Raw genomic sequence first — 20299 nt, forward strand, 5'->3', positions numbered from 1 at the left:
CGGGACGGTTTAATTTTAATCACCACGTAGATTTGAGGACACCCAATGCTAGCACGCAGCTAGTCAGCCACTCTCTAGATTGTTTTTTTTTAGACTGAAAGAAGCCCTCCAATTTTGTTTTACTTTTGTTTAATGACAATAAAATCATTAATTCAACTGCAATTATTTTTTGTGTTATTATTTGTAGATCTACAATTGTTTTTTTGCGACAGTCATGATGTAATCTCGATTCAAGTTTAACCCTTTGCAGGCTTTTATGAAAGTGCGACGCTACTTCGCAGATTTTTACTTTTCGCAGGTGATTCGGGAAACTGATCTCTGTATATGTGTGTGTATATACATATATATATATATATATATATATATATATATATATATATATATATATAATAGCTAGCTCTCCAAGTGCTATTAGGACCGCGGCTAGCCAGAACTTCCTGTGTGTGGAGTATCGCAGGCATTAATGCAATGAGCTGATGGGGGAGATCTGATTAGCGGTGCGTGTGTTGTTTACCATGGAAGCTCAGCGCATTGTAAAGACCAGCCAAGATAATCTCGGCCCCTGCCCCGCCCTTGAGCAACGGAAAGTGAAACTCACCTTGACGACAGTCGCTATGGCTAGTTTTTAGCAGGCTGCATGAATTCAAGGATGCTTATCTAGAGTGGATAGCCTGCATACATTGATGTTTTGACATTTGGGTTCCAAATAAGTACTAAAGCCTCAAAGTGTGGACTTTTTAAAAATAATTTAATTCGTCTATACTGTACATTGCAACAACATAAATTCCTGTTCCAATTGCAAAAAACTCCAGCCAGGTATTTTTCACTTATTTTACCAGAAAAAAATATTTTAAAACTTAGTAAAATAATGAGAAGAATACTTTGAATACAAATACAACATGAATCCATTCTGACGTGGGAAAAGCAAAATTGCCATACGGTAGGGGATAGAAAACTATGGTAGTTAGCCAATGTGTTGTAAACCCCCCGTACTCCAAAGAAAAACATTAAAATAATATAGAAATATATAATGGTATATAATATAGCCAGAGAAGGTGAAATACATGATAAAATAATATAAATAAATGTACATGTAAAAGAAAAATGACATTTTATCTGCCTTCGGTGTGATGTTACTTGAGCTGGTCAAGTCGAGTAGCAGATGAGTGCAGAGAGGAGGAGAAGATGGCAACAGCACATTCAAAATCAAACTGATTTTGTCATGGCCTTGCTTCAAATCTTCATATGTTTTGTCAATCACAAGCTTTGGTTATCATGTTTTTTTCTTCCTTTCGCATATTTGCAAGCCTTGGGCACATCTTTCATCTCATCTCATTAGCTGCACCGCTTATCCTCAGCAGGGTCGTGGGAGTGCTGGTGCCCATCCCAGCAATCATCGGGCAGTGGGCAGGGGACACCCTGAACTGGTTGCCAGCCAATCGCAGGGCACACAGGGACAGACAACCCGCTCGCTCATTCACACCTAGGGACAATTTGGACCGGCCATGTTTTTGGAATGTGGGAGGAAACCGGAGTGCCCAGGGGAAACCCACGCAAGCACGGGGAGAACATACAAACTCCGCACAGGAAGTCCGGTAGCTGGATTTTAACCCACACAGGAGGTTCCCAAGACCTTAGAACTGTGCCGCACATGCGCTAACCACTGCGCCGCAGTGCGCCTTGGGCACATGTTAAATAAAATTGTATTGCCAACTTACGAAGTTTTTTGGAAGAGAGCTCATAAGATTCTGAAACTAATGAAGAGAAAAGCATTGTGGGGGATAGTTCAGCCAATAGTGTATCTAAATCGTCAAACCAATATCAGAGCAGCATTTTATAACAGACTTGACGTAACTCGTCATATCCACAGAGACTCCAAAGTTTGAGTTTTATGTTTTTAGGCAAGCAAAATAAGTTGTTGTTGATGTAGAGTGAGGAAAATACTGTAAAAAGCGGCAGAAGAAATGCTGCATCCCAGGAGTCTATTGTATTTTCTTTTATTACAAATAAAAAAGGGTAACATTTTAATAAAGTAAGAAAAAAAAGAATAAGTACTTGAAATAAACCAAATTATCTGTGGAGGAGGAATTTATTTGGTATTGTCCAGATCAGTGGGTCTCAAACTCAATTTACTGGGGGGCTACCTAGGTTAGGCTCAGCTGCATTGGGTTTTCTGCAATAAAAACTATCGCTCATCCTGCGGGCCGCAATTAGCCCGTAGGCCACAAATTTGACACTCCAAGTCGTGACCAATTACACTTGTAATAAATAAATACTTGTAGTAAAGTAAAATATTCCTTTTCGCTATTTAAAAAATATATTTTAATCTCAAAATGATGTTAAAACATTCTTAAAATAAGAAAAAAATAACATTTTACCGCCAGCCTACTTAAATACAAAAGGATATTTGATTGTCGTTAATGGCACTGAATGTGTAAACAAGTAAACCAACTATCTGCTAGAAGAAACAACAATAATAATTTGACTTAAAAACATCGTTTTTTTTTTTTTTTCCCTCAATTTTATAACTGGACTTTTTGCTGTAAAGGTGTGAATGTTAAGAGTGTTGTTTTCTGTTAAAAAAAAATCTTATGTACCATTCCTCTTGTATGTAGTCATCAAACATACTCCTAGTGACATTCTTGGATGAAACCTACTTGTATGTATCCACTGTTTTCCTCTGATGTTATTCCAGTAAGCTGTTAGCGGGCTGCTAACTTGTTAGCTGTGATGGTGAGATCATGCCGCGTACGTGTTGAGGTATTCGTGGGTGCCAATGGAATGGGCCGCGTTGCACGGGCTTGCCGAACGCAGGGGCGTATCAGCGGTGAGATCACGCTGACACGCTGTACTTTAGCCGTCAAAATGACGAAACCGAACCTTTCATTTAAAGTCTGTAGTTCTTTGGCGATCAAGCGGACTATTGTGTCCGTGGAGTGGCGTCATGTCTGGTGAAACATCCTCAAGGATGTGCACCAGGAATTAGACCATTGGTTATAACAATGAAACTTAGAGAAGGTAGTGTATTGTGTCCCTTCTTCATATTTCTTGATATCCACAAGCTTAGTTTCCACAGTTATCATGTTTTTGCTTCTCCCTTTAGCATCGACGCAAGCCTCGGACCTATAGTGAATAAATACAGTAAAGGAATACAGTTGTATCGCCAATTCAAAAAGTAATTACGAATTCAAATGAGATTCGGACTTTAATAAAGGAAAAGGTATTGTGGGAGGTACTTCAGCCAATGGCATATCAATGGTAGATCAGCATTTTATTTGATGTCGACCAAAGGGTGACAAGCATCTCAGAGACGTATTCTGTTATTTGAAATAACATCGCAAAATTTTATTTTTAATCGTTTTGCCTGGCGAAACATTTTTTGTCTGCCTCCTCGGGTAAGTGAACCAGAAACTAGACCAGTCCTATACAAGTTGTTATACTTGAACATGTTAGTCTTAGATTTATTTTGTTTTATGATAGCAGAAATGATTATGATGGTTTTTGACTTCTTGTTAAATTGCCAAGATTGAAAAGACATTTCCAGTCAAGCTGCATTTCCTTCCATTTGGCTAAGTGCTAAATATCTAAGTGCCTGAATGTGTGGGTGGAAGTTAATTGACCACTACAACGTCAGGACAAGAGCTAACAAGTCTAAAGAGATGTTGCTCCACCGGACTAATAGTTAGATACACCACAAGTCTGACTTAAGATAATACCTAGCTAGCTTCTGTGAAAAACACAACAGCTCGTTAGCTATTTCTGTGCTGTGAGAACAAGCTCTTGTCTTTTGATGCTGACCTTCCGACGGCCTGACTTTGTCGCTCGTGATTAGCCTACTGACTGTATTTTGTCTGGAAAACACCTGCTTGTGTTGTCTTTGTTGCTAACGGGTGAGTTATAGCCTTTGGCTTTACAAGCCCAAATCCTTATTAGGTAATGCCGTCCTAAAAAATAAGGAACACAGTAACAAACAAAAACAAACCACTGGTCTTAAAACAGCAAGCAAAATGTCAACCGTAAACAAAACAAAAAAAAACCTGATACGGCAATGGCACTGACATGACAATCAGCTAATGTATTTCAGGTGTGGGTGCTGCTTAGGTGCAAGTGGGCGCTCTCCAGCCACTCCCCCCAGATTTGCGCCAGATCTTGACAGGGTCCTATAGTTTTGTAAAATAAAGTCCAATGAAAGAAGAAACTCCATTGTGACGCAACACAAAATAAAATTTTCAAAATTTTTTTTTAATGGAAATGAAAGGGTGAGACAACATGGATGGGCGTCTGTCATTTTAAATAAAAAAAAATATATATTTTTTTTTTAAATCTTGCATTTACAGATCAGAAAGTTATCCTCGCTCATGTTGGACTGTTTAGGGGTGGAATAAAAAATATTGTATTCGTTTTTTTAATACTGGACATTTAAAAAGGAGATTTTATATGATGCCAGTTCGTTATTTTGACACTGCTGTTCGTTGTTTGGACCTATACATCATTGTCAGTATCGGCATATCATGTTTCTATTCTTTGATTACGCAAACCTTTGGGCGGATCTGCTTTTGTAACTTAGCTGATGTAACTGAAAGAAAGGGCTCAGGGGAGGGCTTTTAGAACATGTTTGACTTTTTTATCTGAAGGTTTCTCTTCCTGTCTTCCTTGCATGTTCAAAATCAATTCATGTCTTCTCTCCTTATTTTGAGTGTCTACTAAATTTTAAACTTGCCTTTGTGATTTTTCTGGAAACTTGATTTCTAACTGACATGATAGTTTAGTGGTTGGCTGAGCCTATTTAATAATTACAACCTTGTAATACCATAGTAAATACGTAGTAATAATATGTTAACTTGCTATTTTAGAAGTACCGTACATATCAAACTGGTAGCCCTTCATGCTAATCACTAACACAAAAGTAGCTTTCAGGCTCAATAAGTTTTGTAACCCCTCTATTGCATTATGACGTGTTATTCTCTATTACATTATTCTCAATTCTATTGCAATCACCTAATTATTGTCCCAATGTTATTTCTGCAACTCAATGTCAGTATTGAACAGATAGGGTGAGCTTTCATGATATGGCTCCATCTCTTTCCCTCTCCCTCTCTCTCTCCCTCTCTCTCTCTCTTTGGTCCTTGCACTCCCCTCCCTCGCTCTCCCTGGAAGGGAGTGTGCACACTTGTCCACCCCGTGCTTGTTCACACACGTATTTGCCTTCATGCCGATTGTGTGTAAACGCGGCGTCGGCATCGGATGTAGCGCAGATAAAGTCAATGCTTCTTCTCCCGCCCGTGCCGATCCGCTTGGCCCTGAAGACATAACAGATCGTCCCTCGAGGACCCCTTTCTGCTGAGCCAGACCGAGATCCCCGTCCTTCGGTCAGGGTGAGTCTCATTCTCCTACCTGCGCTATGTTCTCGGTGTGACAGGTCACTGTGTGGAATTTGGTGTTGGTTTTATTGATCTTTTTACTCTACTGGCTTTTGAGTTTGCAGCTGCACTTTTTGCCCCGGAGTTAAACTTTGGATGGGCTTGAACAGGGTGAAACAGAATCGAGTGGTGCTGACTTGGGTAGTGTAGTCCTAAGCACACCTGTATCACGGCCTCATCCCTAAGTTGCCGTTTTCAACTATTACCATGATGTCGTCTATGGTCTTGAACTTTGTTTGGGTGAAACTGGGACCTTTTAATTGGGGCAGCACCATTGATTGGTGGTCAGCACATTTGTCTCACAGTCAATGGTTCTGAGCTGAAATCTCAGGTGGATTTTGCCTGTTTTTGCATACTACTTCTTCCCATGTTTGAAATATTTGCAAAACAAATGTGACTGGATGCCTTGGATTTGGACATATTTGGAAGATTCTGGTTTTAAGTTGGAGTAGCTTAGCAGCAGAATAGGCAATTACTAAGAAAGGAAAATACAGCATTGAGCACCGAACTGATAAGTCATATGCCTTAATGCTGTAATTCAATTTATTGTGACTGCTCCCTCTGATTTCTCAGCCTTAAGCCACTAGTATGATACAGTCATCATGAGTTACTTTACGTTTGTACTACTTCTTGAATCAATTCAATTGTACGCAATGGCAAATAATGATACTATGAACCAGTATACAGCACAGTGAGGTTTTATGTACCGTTCAAGCGTTAACAATACCAATACTAGGTGCTCATATTGTATGTAAAAATATGACATTGAGCACATTTTCCTTGTTAATAGTCCGTGCTACACTGCAATGGACTCCTTGATAAATCACAAAATGCATCTAAAATGAAAATTTCAGATAGGATAAGTAAAAATGTGTTTTCATATAGGTAAGCTCTTGAATGGAAACTCATACTGGAATTGCGTTTAAAACAAGCAGAGTCGAACATTCTTATTCACTAGGATGCTGTAAAATTGCCTCTTTTTGGAGGATAAAGAATATATGCCTCCTAAGGATGTGTATTCCATCCTACAAAACTAATTCCTCTGCCATGTTTTTATTCAAATATCTTTTTTTCTGAAACCCATTTATCAATGCTAATCATTTCAATGCCCACTGTGTTTTGCATTATCAGCTGGCATTGTTTTAAGAGGGCTTTGTTTTTCTTTCACTTCTGAAGGAGACTCAACTATATGGAAAATATTGGTTTGAATTAATTATATTTTGTTGTATATAAGGGGGGTGGCACAGCGGCTGGGTGGTTAGCGCGCAGTTCCATGGTGTGGAGGTTCAGGGTTCAAATCCAGCTACCCCAGCCATCCCGTGTGGAATTTGCATGTTCTCCCCGTGCCTGCGTGGGTTTCCTCCGGGCACTCTGGATTCCTCTCACATTCCAAAAACATGCATGTCAGATTAATTGGCCGGTCCAAATTGTCCCCAGGTGTGAATGCGTGAGTGAGTTGTCTTGTATCTGTGTGCCCTGTGACTGGCTGGCAACCAGTTCAGGGTGTCCACTGCCCAAAGTTAGCTGGGATGGGCTCCAGTACCCCCGCAACCCTACTGAAGATAGGCGGTGAAGATTATGGATGGAAATGGACGGATGTATATAAGGGTTTCTGCCTGTGAGTATCAGGTTTTGAAACAGTTGCTATCAATGATAATTTTCAACATGTCACGAATATTTTCCAATGTGTCTTAAGCTAGCAGGGTCTTTTGTTTGTCAGCAAAACTAGACTTTCAGTGCCCTTAAAGTACTTCCTGCCTTACACCTAATTTCTTCACTCCTAAGAATCAATCTTTACACATATACAAATATTGTGTTCTCAAAGTGTTACGGTTGCAAAGTACAATTTCTTCAATCAAGGTAGCCACGCCCCGCCTCCTGTACATGTTAATCATTACATCTCTCAGTGTTCGACTTTTTTCTTTTCGCAGTGCGCTTGTAAAAAAGCACTTATCTGATCATGGATAAAGGTGGACGCCACCAGTTATTCATTTATGACCAAACCTGACAAGTACAAAATAACCACAACTGAATGGGCCTATGAAAAGGTAACAATGGGAAAGTTTTAAGTCATGCTAAAGTACTTGGGTAGTTTCTTCTCCACCTTCAGTGTTATTTTGATTGTCCACACAGGGTTAATTGACTAGGTCCCTCGTTCTGTTGCATCGAAGCCCTAAGACACCAATCCTCATTCTTCATTCAACTTAGCTGACAATAAATGACTACCTGAGTTACCTGGCTGAAAAGTGGTGAAATCCTCTAGTCTACCTACCCTTACTCTTTGCAGCATCTGTCAGATCAGCTTGTCAGTTATCCTATTACAAAGGGTCAAGACTCCCCTTAGTGCTTTTAGGATCAACCTGTCTCGACCAATGACCTTACTGTGACCTTGACACCTTCATCAGTTTTCAGCACTGGTGTTAACCTATTTAAAGGGACAATGTTTATTATTTAGAACCTACTAGCCGTAAAACTTTCACTGCTTCAACAAAAATTATTCATTTAAATAATAAGCAAAAATGCAGTATATGAACTACCATATGAATGTGAACTTTTTTGTCCGCTATATTGCTCCTACGGGTACCTAAAAAGGCCCGCAAAAGGCAAATAGTGCAGTTTTGTTACTTTGAGTCTCCGTAGTTTTTATTTTTGTGCTTTTAAACACTCGTTTCCGGTTGGACTATTTGATACCGCGATATATTGTGGTCAAAAAATGTCCACTGTCACTTTAAGAATCAAAACATTTTAGGCTGTGTTTGAACTTACATACACACTAGGATACCAACATGGTTTCATTGCTCTTTTTTATGTAGCATTTTGTGTGACTGGAGTTTTGTCAATTAGTGTACAAACGGTTGTTGTTGTCTTGGGATAAAGAGGTCGCAGGTTTGATTCCCGGCTCCTCCGTGTTATATGTCAAAGTATCCTTGGGCAAGACACTGAATCCCTAACGCCCCCAATAAGCAGGTAGGCGCCTTGCATTGCTGACTCCCTATTGGTGTGTGAGTGTGTGTTTGAATGGTGAAGCACATTGTAAAACACTTTGGGAGGTCTTCATTGACTTGAATAGCGCTAAATCAATGCAGACCATTTACCATTTTACCATTTGTTTCATGTATAGCTTGCACTTGTGTTTAAGGCGCATTTTTTGATCAAAAATCGGTATAAAATTTTCATTCATTGTTTCTCATCTCAAACTAAGCATTAAATGACAAACGTTGATGAATACGTATGGCCACAATTAAAATCATTTCTTGACAACATAAATTATGAACACAATACAAAAATAAAATTTACAGTGTAATTATTTAATGTACTTTGAAGTCCAATTCATCATCAAATACACCAGAATTGTTTCCCTTGTCGTGCTTTTTTGCATTTATTTATATCTTTCAGGACGACTTTTTGTTTTCTCCATTATTTAACACTCGTCTCTGGTACTGGAATAAAAATAGTGTGATAATGAGGTAAAATCCAGTGCCTTTTGTCTTGTCAATTAATGTAAACGATGGTCTATTTGTAAAGATTTTGCGCTCTTACCGCCGCAACCCAGGTTCAATTCCCCTTGCATCCAATGTATTGCGTTTGTAGTTGGCAATATTTTTGACAGATCAATCATTGCACAAATATGGTAACAAACTACCCTAAAACTTTGTGTGTAACCCTCACCCAAACTTAGAATTTATTTTTTAGGTAAAAAATAATTATGGTGATTTTAATTGTTTTCATCAAATGATTTAGCATCCATACATTCCTCGTCTTGAAATGTCAACACCGAGTAGGTTAAAGGACAAAGGAGGAAGTTGTCTTTTTGAATTAAAGGCAAGGCCACCATTGTTTGATTTGAGTTGATGTTGGTTGGCGGATTGCTCTTGTGCTACGTGTAGAGTTGCACCGCACAGTTCAGGGCTGTGTTGACATGTCACGTAAACTTTGAACTCCCCGCAACTGTTTGGCTAAGAGAGGAGTGTCCGAGTGTGTGCGAGATTATGACTAGCTTTAAATGTGGTATGGTATGCTCTACATACTGCAGCGTTAAACGAGAGATGCAGATGTACTGCAAAATCCTTCCTTACTCCTTGGTCCATGGTCCCAACGTTCTGGCATGAATAAATGCATTATTTTGGGTCTTTTTTTTTATGAACAAGGAGCTGTGTGTAAAAATAGCCGCTTTAATGTTTTCTGTCATGCGGCTCTCAGACGTGGCCACCCGCCCACAGCTGAGTGTGCAAGATGCCAGCTTCAATTGCCTCATTACAAATTGCTTTTTAAGACACCAAATTAAAGTGCATACATAGTGTGTTTACATTTTAATTAAAAAGAGGTTTAAACTTTAGATCTTTGTTTACATGACATTGGAATGGCTTTAGAAAAACATTTGCTTGCTACGTCAATATAAAATTGGAAAATAAAAAACTTTCAAATTATAAGGTTAGGTGCATTTACTATAAAATCCTCCCAGTTTTTGGGGTGAAACTGTTTATACTAAGCAAGATCATAGAGAAAAGCCAAAAACTTGTTCAACCAATTCAAAAAGCACCAAACATTTTCTGGATTTGGATTTGGGGCTTAATTAGGTATCAGTAATGATTTAGTGGAAAAAATAACTAGTCCTGTAGCGTCTTCCAGAGGGCAACAGGTTGAAGAGGTGATGGGTGAGAGGAGTTATTATTTTGCTGAGGCAACGCAAGCCGAAAATGTTTGCCAGACAGGGCAGAGAGCAACCAGTAATTTTCTGCGCTGTTGATCACTCTCTTCAAGTTTCAATCAAATAAAGACCTTTTTTGGACTGAAATTGGCATCTTTTAAACATCTTTTCAACCAATTCAGCTGGGTTGAAACTGAACCCACTAGTCCCATTTTGGGTCATTTACGACACATAAAAGCAATGTATATGACCACAAATTGCCATCTCTACAAAAAGGGGCGGGGTGGGGTCATATACGTGTGTTACAACTTGTTAAAGCAACTCCTTTCTTGTAATGTTTAAATCATGGACCAAAAAAATGTGTGCCGTGCTTTTCATCTGCGTAGTTTGTGTCAGGGCCTGTAGTAGAAAACAGTAACTGTTTTGAGACAGTCAATGAAATAGCCTGGTTGAATTTATATCTTAATTTCGCTTTGGTTTATGAAGAACAGCAAAATGGACATACGCTGTGAAGATAGCCATGTCAACCTCCTCCCTCCTGTTTTATGTCATCTCTAGTTTATAAATAGCATTTTCTTTTAACTGTGAATGAATAACTGGATGCTCCAAACAAACTTTCGTTTCTCTTTGACAATGACAAAAAATGTTGTCAAATAGAAACCAGTTGCACTTTTTTAATGCTGTTGGTATGTAAAATATGAGAGATAGAATAGCTACCAGAACTCACTTGAACAAAATCCGTGCCAATTCATGCCAATGATACTGTTTCTCCGCTTTAATGTCAGCACGTTTTTAAAAATCAAAATATTCCGAACGCTTAAAATAATAAGCAATGACATATAAAGAAAGTTGAAGTTGTCTCACTTACCACCACAGCTGTGTTTTTATAGAGCGGTCGCTTGATTATAACCACCACCACTTCATTGCTTTTTTAATTTTTTACATTAACAATGCAAAAAGGTGAGATATTGTGAAACTTACAAACTACCTCGATTCTGTAGAGACAATTAATCACAAAAACTGAAAAATATCTCTTTCCACTAATTTCCAAAATTCCATGTTGTGTTCAGACACAACTGTCTCTACTCTCCACATCCCTAAAACCTTTCCCAGTGCTCCTTTTTTGTCAATCAACACACCATAGCTTTCACAAGTGTTGGAAGGGCCTATTAAAATGATGCCAGGTGGATGTGCCAAGAAGCGTCTTGACGTTGTACCTTGGCAGCGTCTGAGCGCAAAGACCTGGCTGCTATTGGACCGACCCAAATGCTGCCAGGGATTATCACACGTAGCTCAGTCTAAACAAACCTCTGTCAGGGCACGCTTTGGTGACGCAGTCGAAAAAGGGAGTGTAGTCACTAGTACTGACTGACCCCTGGTCATATACAAATAATGGTGTATGTGTGTATTTTTGTTCCAAATTGTGGAGCGTCTCATTTTGTAAGAAATGACTCCACAATAGGAAGTCTGGTACGTTGATGCTTTGTTTCAGGAATAGCTCCAGGTAAAACTCACTTTATTTGATTCAATAGCTTGTAACGGGCAGTTTGGCTTTTACCTTGAGGGCATAACGAATCTCCTCAGCATTGAAGGAAGACATTCCAGTTTCTTAGTGGCAACCTGGAGGCAAAATGAAATAGAGGAGAGCGTAAACTGAGAGCTTGCACGTCACTTCTTTCATTCATGCTTTTTTGGCACTCTTAATTTGAGCTGAAAGTATCAACTTTAGCCTTGGTACAGTAACACTTCTGGTCGGTTTATTGTCTTGGGTTTGTAGTGACTCCCTTTCCTTCTTCTGGTTTATGTCCTATATGTCTTACACACCCTTGACACTAGCAGTCTTGTATTTGAAAATGCTGTCTTTGTTCGACTAGCTCTACTGGCCTGGTTGCGGGTTTGTCTTAGTTCATTACATGTTCTTGTCGAATCAGACTTTTGTTCTTCTTATTGGTTTTCTTACATCTGTCCAGGTTTTCTGCCCCCCACCTAGTGGTATCCATTCTGCAATGTTGTACTAGACAGAGTTAAATTGCAGTTAGACTGCTGCTGACTTAGTATGCTTGTTGCCTTCCTAGTATTGTGAGCTTGTATTGCCTTTGTTCTCGACATGGTATACTTACTGTTTGTCTCCTTTACTAGATATTCATTTCTATAGCCACCTTCTAGTCTGTCTCGCTGTTAATCTCTTTTGATTGCATGGCAGCAATTAGGATAACCTTACATATAGTCATCAACACAGCTAGAAAATCATCGGCTACTCTCTGCCCAGTCTGAAGGACACTGCCAGAGCCGACAGCATTAAGGACTCTTCTCATCCTGGCCACTACCTCTTTGACCTGCTGCTCTCTGGCAGACAGTAGAGGTACTTGAAAATAAAGACTTACAGTCTCAGAAACACATCTAAAGTCTGTTCCTAATCATCTTAATGAGCCTATCGACGTATTGCTTTAGACCAGGGGTGGCGAACAAGTTTGACACAAAGAGCCGAAATTTTTAACTTTGAGATTCAGAGTGCCACACCACGCACTGACCTGCATTAGATTTAACCTACGCAGATGATAGGCAGTCAGGTATATGTTCCGAGCAGCATAAAAACAACAAATCTGCCAAATTAATTAAAAGATATTACTTATTATTTGTTATTAACTCTGATGGATTCAAGTGTGTTTTAAAAGGGGAGAAAAAAACTAAACTGAAACAAGGCAAAGAATCACATTATATAGAAAATATGATGAGGCAAAGAGCCGCATTCTTATTGGCCAAGAGCCCCATGCGGCTCTAGAGCCGCGTGTTCGTCACCCCTGCTTTAGACCAAAAGTTGAATTCAACAAGTATTTCTAAAATGCTTTACCAGATATGAAGTGTTCTAACCATACCTGGTATGGTTTATTGTGTCACTTTCTACCGCGAGCTAAAGTCTTGTGTCTTACTTCTGCCATGGAGTATTACATCACGTGAAACTGGTCTACTGGCCCTTGACCTCCAATGACTTTCTCCTGGGTCGTCACCTGTCTCTTTGTACGTCCTTAAACATTTGGCACTGTGGTGGATTATAATTGTGGATCTTTTTTAGGTTGAAACAATGAGAAACGCCTGGGCAGACCAACACTTTTAAAGTTAAAATCGAAATGGTTGATTTAATACACTAATGATTTGCATAGGCTGTTTTGAATTCTTAAAGTAATGCAAGGTACATGCTGAAATCATTTATTCAAATTGACAGTCTGAAGTGTCAGTAGGCAGTTGTAGGTTTTGACATTTTTACCCTGTCAAGACTTAAGTTTCCATATGGACAGCTGCTCAGTCATTAAAGGTTGTGTCCATCAAACTCCTCCACCCTTTATTTATAAGTAATGAGCATGCTTCAGGCAGGGAAGAAGAGTAGCTTAGCAGACTTTCTGGCTAGCAAGCCTTTGTCCCAGTGGAGCAGAATCACTTATCTCTAGCCATAATGACACATGCATCGACTATCTGAAAGGGGGAAGTCGGTAAAAATGATGATTCATATCTTGTCATGTAAATATCTTGTCATGAATGACTTTTGGCTGCTTGAACTTTGTCCTACAGATTGAATCAACAAAAAAAAAAGATAGCAGTTTAAAAAAAAAGTTAAAATCAAAACATTGCTAATGTTTGATGTTGCAGAAGAAGAAGAATTTACTTTTATTGTCATTCTTGTGCCCATGCACACAGAACGAAATGTCGATACATCTGACCGGCACAGTTAAACTGTAGCGAGCCGATGAAGCCGCAGCCGAACAGGGCGCTGCCATTTTAGACCCAACTGCTTAACCCACCGACCTCCCAGTCTCGGAGCGGGCGCCCTACACACAAGGCCACCGAGCTGGTTTGCAAGACGTATAATGAAAAAAAAAACGTATTTAACATATCAAATCCTAAATTGAATATTAACTGATTTAGAGCTTTCATACAAGGGATATAAAAAAATCTAAAAAACGTATAAAGTAACAACTTAACCTCCAATCCCTCCAGCCCACATCGATATAGGGCACTGTAATCCAAGCATTTGAGGGCGATTTTTGGAAAAATTGAAAGATGTCAGTCTCATTTAAAATTTTTGCAATTAATTTAATAGTTAGTTGTATAAATGTGTTATTAAATGTTTTGGACTGGCCAATGGTTCTGTGTCCCCTAAGACTAGATCACGGGTCACTAACGTGTTGCCCAGAGGCACCCAAGTACCCCCTTAGGGAAACCAGAGTTGGCCGCGAACTGGTTACAAAAATAACTCACCATTTATGGGTCATTGTGGTTTTCACGGAAATTTGATTTCTAACTGACATGAGAAATCACTGACATGTTCAGTGTATTTAAATACATGATCAGTTTTTCAAAAACTATTTTTGAAACAAGCGTATATTTTGTTTAGATGACGGCTAAATAGAATGAATGAATGAATGTTTAAATCACTCTGTGCCCTTATACAAAACAGATGTTTTAGCGGTTGAGTGGAGCAATTTCAACCGCACTTCTAATTAATACATCTTGGTAATAACATAATAATACCATAATCACGACATAGTAATAACATGATTGGTTCTTCTTTTAGAAATGAATGTGAAACTGGTATCCCTCCACGCTAATCAGTCACAAAAAGTAGCTTCAGCTTCAAAAAGGTTGCTGATCCCTGGACTATATCCACTTTTGCAATTACGCATAATTCTTTCCTATGGCCTATGTCAAATGTTATTTTTAGTAAATGCCTGTCATTTTTAACCACTAGCATAGTGACACATTGCAGTGGTCATTTTGTTAAACTAAGTATATGCCAAAAAATTCTCAGCAGCCATTCTTCAGACTGAAACATCTCAAATTAGAATATAATCCTGTCTTTTTGGGCTGAATCAGGTTAGGTTTGTTTTAGGAATTAATAAGTCCCAAAATAAACAATACTTTTCATTTCACTTCATATGATGTGTTCCGAATAAAGTCATTTTATGACGTCTTAAAAAGACCTTTTGTTTTTCTATCAACCTTCACTTTTCAACCAAGTGAATACCTTCCTTTAGAACAAACCTTTGGCATCTTTTCAATGTGTATTTATCCATGTTTTGCGATGTCTGTTTTGTGTTTTTATCCTGGCCACAAAGCTTCTAAACCAGGGATGTCAAATTCAGTTTGGCTCCGAGGTCAGATCCAGACTTTCTGTTCTCAGGCGGGCCAGATCAGTAAAAGAATGTCCACTCCAAATTTTTAGCTTTTTTTTCCTGTATTATGCTTTATCATTCAGCCTACATTGGTAACCTACCCTACATATTATAATCACGGACAGGGTTGGGTAGGGTTACTTTAACTGGATTACTTTCAATGACTTTTGGATTACTCCAATACCAAATATGCTAATAAAAGACAAAAGAAACTAAATATGAATACAATTATGACTCACAACACGTGGTAAGCTTTCTCTCATGGCTTTGATCTCTTTGATCTCCGGCAAAACTAACATAAAATGCGACTGAAACAAAATGAAAATAAATCCTACAGCTTGCCAACATCATTTTTGCCGTTCCATGTATTACGTTACTCCCCAAGCCTGCACAAAATTTAATAATTTTATTCATATTTATTTTATTTTGTCTTTTATTAGCATATTTGGTATTGGAGTAATCCAAAAGTAATTGAAAGTAATCCAGTTAAAATAACCCTACCTAACCCTGATCACGGATGACAAGGGATCTTTTCTATTCCCAGCACATTTGCATATCTGGCGACACTACCACTTTTTGCCCCTTAAAAATGCCTTCCTCTTTCTTAAAAAAATACACAGCTTTTTCAAATATTTAAAAAAACAGCAACAAAAATCTTTACTTAAAACTAGTATTTTAATCAATGGCTGCTTTATTTTGAAGCGAGACTAAGTGCGTGAATGAACCACATAAACGATCGTAATAGATTTATGTTTTTTGAAGTTGTCCTCTTTTGGTTTTAAAAGCACATGTTGTTTTTAATATTCTGGAAACAGATTTTATTTCGGACGTAAAAATAGTGTACACAATAAAATATACAGTTCTTTAATGTCAAAAGGTTGGCATTTAAGCGTTTATTCACAAACTGTAGGGAAAGGGATTTTCATGTTTGGGATTGAATGTGTTTAGCAGTTGAGTCAATCCAGTTTTACACCTTAACCAACTCAGCATGCTATACAAACTCAACACTGACCTCTAGCGGCCAGAGAGCATTTGATCTGAATTTATTTGAAGAAATCTTAACTTCTGACCCAGAGACTCACTTCTTTTTTTGTCATACTCCTGAATTTATGGTCGGATGAAATCATTCAGTCGGCCGGATCCAGCCCGTGTGCCATCCAGCCCGTGTACATTTGACATTCCCGCTTGTAACGATGCCTTTTCTCTTTGTGGACAGATGTCATGGCGTCCTCAGTACCGCAGCTCCAAGTTCCGGCACGTGTTCGGCAAGGTGGCCCCCAAGGAGAGCTGCTACGACGGCGTACCCATCACACGCAACGTCCAGGACAATAACTTCTGTGCTGTCAACCCTCGCTTTATCGCTGTCATCACAGAATGCGCGGGGGGCGGGTCCTTTCTCGTCCTTTCTGTCCATCACGTGAGTAGCGCTTCACGTTTAACCAAATACTATTTGATATTGCGATGGGACAAAGTGCGATTGTGTAAGACACTGTGGCTTTTTAAAGTATTTATGGTTCCATGTTTGTAAGTGATGGGGTGTTTGTCCAACCAGAATTGTCACAGTTCGGGTTTTAATGGCGCTGGCCAATCGCAGGCAAGTTTTAACGACACTACCCAATAAAGGCGAGGCAAAGTTTACAAGTAATGTGTGCGCGACTGATAGGTTGTTGTATGCTGTCAGTCACACTGCCAGGGTGGGTGGGCGCACAGCTGGCTACCAAAACATACGCAACCGCTAGTGTTTTAGCGGCTCGTTACATTGAAAAGAAATTCATCAATCAAATCGGACTTGAAGGAAAATCAAAAGATTGCAAAGAAATGGTGAGCAGGTGGATTGTTATCGCGTTCAGGAAACGACTGAGGCGGCGTCGGGAGAGAAAGCAATAGCGGGTATGCCCCTTAAGGACAGCTAAGGTGGCTGCGAATCTGTTTTAAAAACACCTCACCAGTGTTGGGATATTGTGATTTTGTAGTAAAAAAAATTTTTTTTAGTTGTTGTCTGTTTTTATCCAAGCCCACTTCAAATAATTAATAATAATAACATGATCAGTTCTTTCAGAAATGCATATCAAACTGGGTACCGGCTGCAGTAATTAATAACAAAACATTGCTGTCAGTATTTGCATGTCACTATGATTAAGTTTTCACCAAAAAAAAGAACTAGCACAAAAAATGTACTTGTCTTTTAAAATCAAAAACAAAATTGCAATACAGGTCTGAAAACTCGCAATTCCCTTTTTTTTCCAAAATCATTCAGGTTAAAAAAAAGTCACGCTATGTTGAAGGTAGGGCATCAGAATGCCATCATCACTAATCCTGATATTTAATTCAGTTACACCTTTATATACAAGCACTTCTAGACAAAGACAGAATTTCGATGTACAAGATTTACTTAGGACAAAAATCTTGATCGTCATACGAAAGAAAGTCCAAGTTACAAGCATTCCCAGAGGTTACCTCTAGAGACTGCTCACCGCTCGAGACCGCTTACCTCCAGCATCAGCTCGTCACAGTTTGCGCACGTTAATGTCTAAAAAGGAAATTAGAGAGTGCTTTCTAAGTGGGACGAAGTTGCAGCTTTAGATGAAAAAAATGGTAAATTGTCGCGTTACAGCTCTCCTTAATGACACTTGCCTAACTCATTTCCATAACATTTAGAAGGGGGAGGCAGAGATAACTCTCTTTCGATTGTTTTTCTTCAGAAGACCTTTAGAAAGTGAAAGTGTTAGAAATAAAGAATAAAATAAAGTCATGGATAAAAACTGGTACATGCACCAAAAAAAATCATGGTGTTAAAAAATTTTTTGGTGTACATTTATTCCGTCACTCCTCCCACAACCCTTCCATCCTCCTTTTCCTACAACACGCACACACTTTTGTTACGCCGACTTCCTCAATTGTAAATGCTCATAATACATTTGCATCTTATTGTAGTATTTTGTTGGTTTACAGTACCTCCTATTTTAATGTGTTTTTAGTGATCAGGAAGATTGTATACACAGACGCTCCCCTACTAGTAACTATCATTCGTAAGTTGAATTTGTTCGTGAGTTGCTTCACTGCTATATTTTGTCAGGAATGTATGTATAAGGTTTATATAAGTATGTTTAAGGCATGTATAAGTAAACTGTATTGTTTTGTACTGAAAAATAAACATTTCCTAAAATAATATGCTCTATAAAGATAAATAAAGTTAAATTTAAATTACTTTTGGAAGATGGGCTTCAAGATTTAGACAACTTCCTCCTCCGTGGTAGAAAGTGGCCGAAAAAAAAGCGATCCAACCATTTTCTCAACCGCATCAAGCTTTCTTATTCCACTTTCATTTCAAAAGAAATGGCTCGTCCCTGCTTTACATTTTACACCAACCATATTGAAGGAATGCACAAGATATTAAACAATAAAAATGTCAAAAAATTTAGCGCGCTGGAGATACATTATAGAATGAACGAACTAGGAAGAGGAAGCGGATTTCTTCTTCGGGGTGGATGCTGGGGCGAAAAGAAGCACTACAGTACTGTCCTTTATTAGCAAAAAGGTGCACACAATACAAAATCTGTACGTATTTACCATTTTTCGTAAGTGAATGGTCGTAAGTAGGGGAGCGTCTGTACACAGTATAGGTATTTAGGGTTAACTTGGATGCTTTTGAGAAGTCAGAATTAGTTTTAAATTACAGCATTTCATATTGGGTAAAAATACGAGTTACGAGGACGATACTGGAACAAATTATACTCGTATGTAGTGTTACTGCTGTGCTTCTTTTTTTTTTAAACAATTTTTTTACTTCACAGACAGGTAAAGTGGACCCTCACCACCCGCGTGTTTCTGGCCACAGAGGGAACGTTTTAGACGTAAAATGGAATCCTTTCAACGACTACTGCATCGCTTCCTGCTCCGAGGATGCCACGGTCTGGAAACACACACCTGCATCGAAATCACTGCATTCCCTTAAATATGAGGGAGTAGAGGCAGAATTTTTTTTCGGCTACTTCACAAAAGCCTTAAAGAGGAACCAGGAGACATCCCACACATTCCTCATGGACAAAATCATCGAGCCTTACCTCCTTGGCAATGACGTTTGCTCTTTGCCGCCTGACTTTCAAATGGATTTGGGATTAAAGCCAGGCACGATAATAAAGAACTTTTAGGCTCTTACTGAAACCAAAAAAAGTAATTAAACTTAATATGAAGTGTATTTCGTAAATAGTATTTGGTATTGAATGAGGTAACCGGTTTATTTTAACAGCTGAGTGAATGGCAGTTTTTTTACCTGAACTCACTCACCCCTCAGAACTATTTGTTTGGGTGCTGGGCTTATTCAATGTTCTTTATATGTATGAATAGAAATTAATACATTTTAAGTCTCAGCGGGAGATTTGATTATATTAAATTGTGAAAAAGTATAGCATCGTAATGAGCTCACAAAAATGAAAGTTTGATGCACTGTTTAAAGGGCCCATTTCATTCCATTTAGCTGCCTTTCTGGATTCAAACTCGCGCAGCAGCTAACTGCTAATGCTAGCTTCTCAGATGCGGCCGTTAACTGTCCATTTTATTGCCGTGCCCTCTTATCAACGATTGTTTTGTTTGCGTTTGCACTATAATGCAAGATTGTATCTTATTTTCGTCTACTCAATCAATAGATTAAGCGAAATGTATTTGTTATAGCACTTTTCAGGCAACAAATTGCAACTCAAAGTGCTCTTTAAAAACATTCCATGTACTTAAAGCAAATAAAATCGCCCCATTTCCCCCACCCAACAACCCTGTACAGACTCACAACAGTTTGAATAAAATAGAAATGAAATCTTATCCATCTATTTACCTTTTTAATAAATCCCGATTTTCATGCATGTGTTTGTGTTCGTTTGTGGCTTCGAAACGGGTGAACTGATTTTCGTGAAAATTGACACAGTTGTTCTTTAGGCCCCGCGGCTGTTTTAGCTTTGTTTTCGTGTAAGGCACCCCCAATAAGTACCAAGTAAATCACTAAACATCTGCCCTCATGTACCTGCAGCTCTGATGCTGCATGCGACAATGTGGCTCTTTGGCGCTCCTTA

At 38.8% G+C, this 20299-nt stretch overlaps 1 protein-coding gene across 2 annotated transcripts in view; it reads left to right on the top strand.

The window, feature by feature from the left end:
- coro2aa (coronin 2Aa) overlaps nt 1–20299 on the top strand; it is a 56646-nt gene that overhangs the window by 11922 nt on the left and 24425 nt on the right. The window contains exons 1-3 of one of the 2 annotated variants that reach the window (XM_088341820.1): nt 5158–5375; nt 16453–16653; nt 19031–19147. In XM_088341820.1, the coding sequence (XP_088197946.1) occupies nt 16453–16653; nt 19031–19147 (318 nt within the window). In that variant the 5' untranslated portion in view covers nt 5158–5375. Of the gene's footprint in view, nt 1–5157; nt 5376–16452; nt 16654–19030; nt 19148–20299 lie in introns of those variants that run through there. The other variant, XM_088341819.1, reaches the window with a different exon arrangement.

This window comes from Urocampus carinirostris, chromosome 8 (assembly GCF_059441175.1).
Source record: "Urocampus carinirostris isolate Australia breed hairy pipefish chromosome 8, RoL_Ucar_1.0, whole genome shotgun sequence".
Classification (NCBI taxonomy): Eukaryota; Metazoa; Chordata; class Actinopteri; order Syngnathiformes; family Syngnathidae; genus Urocampus; species Urocampus carinirostris.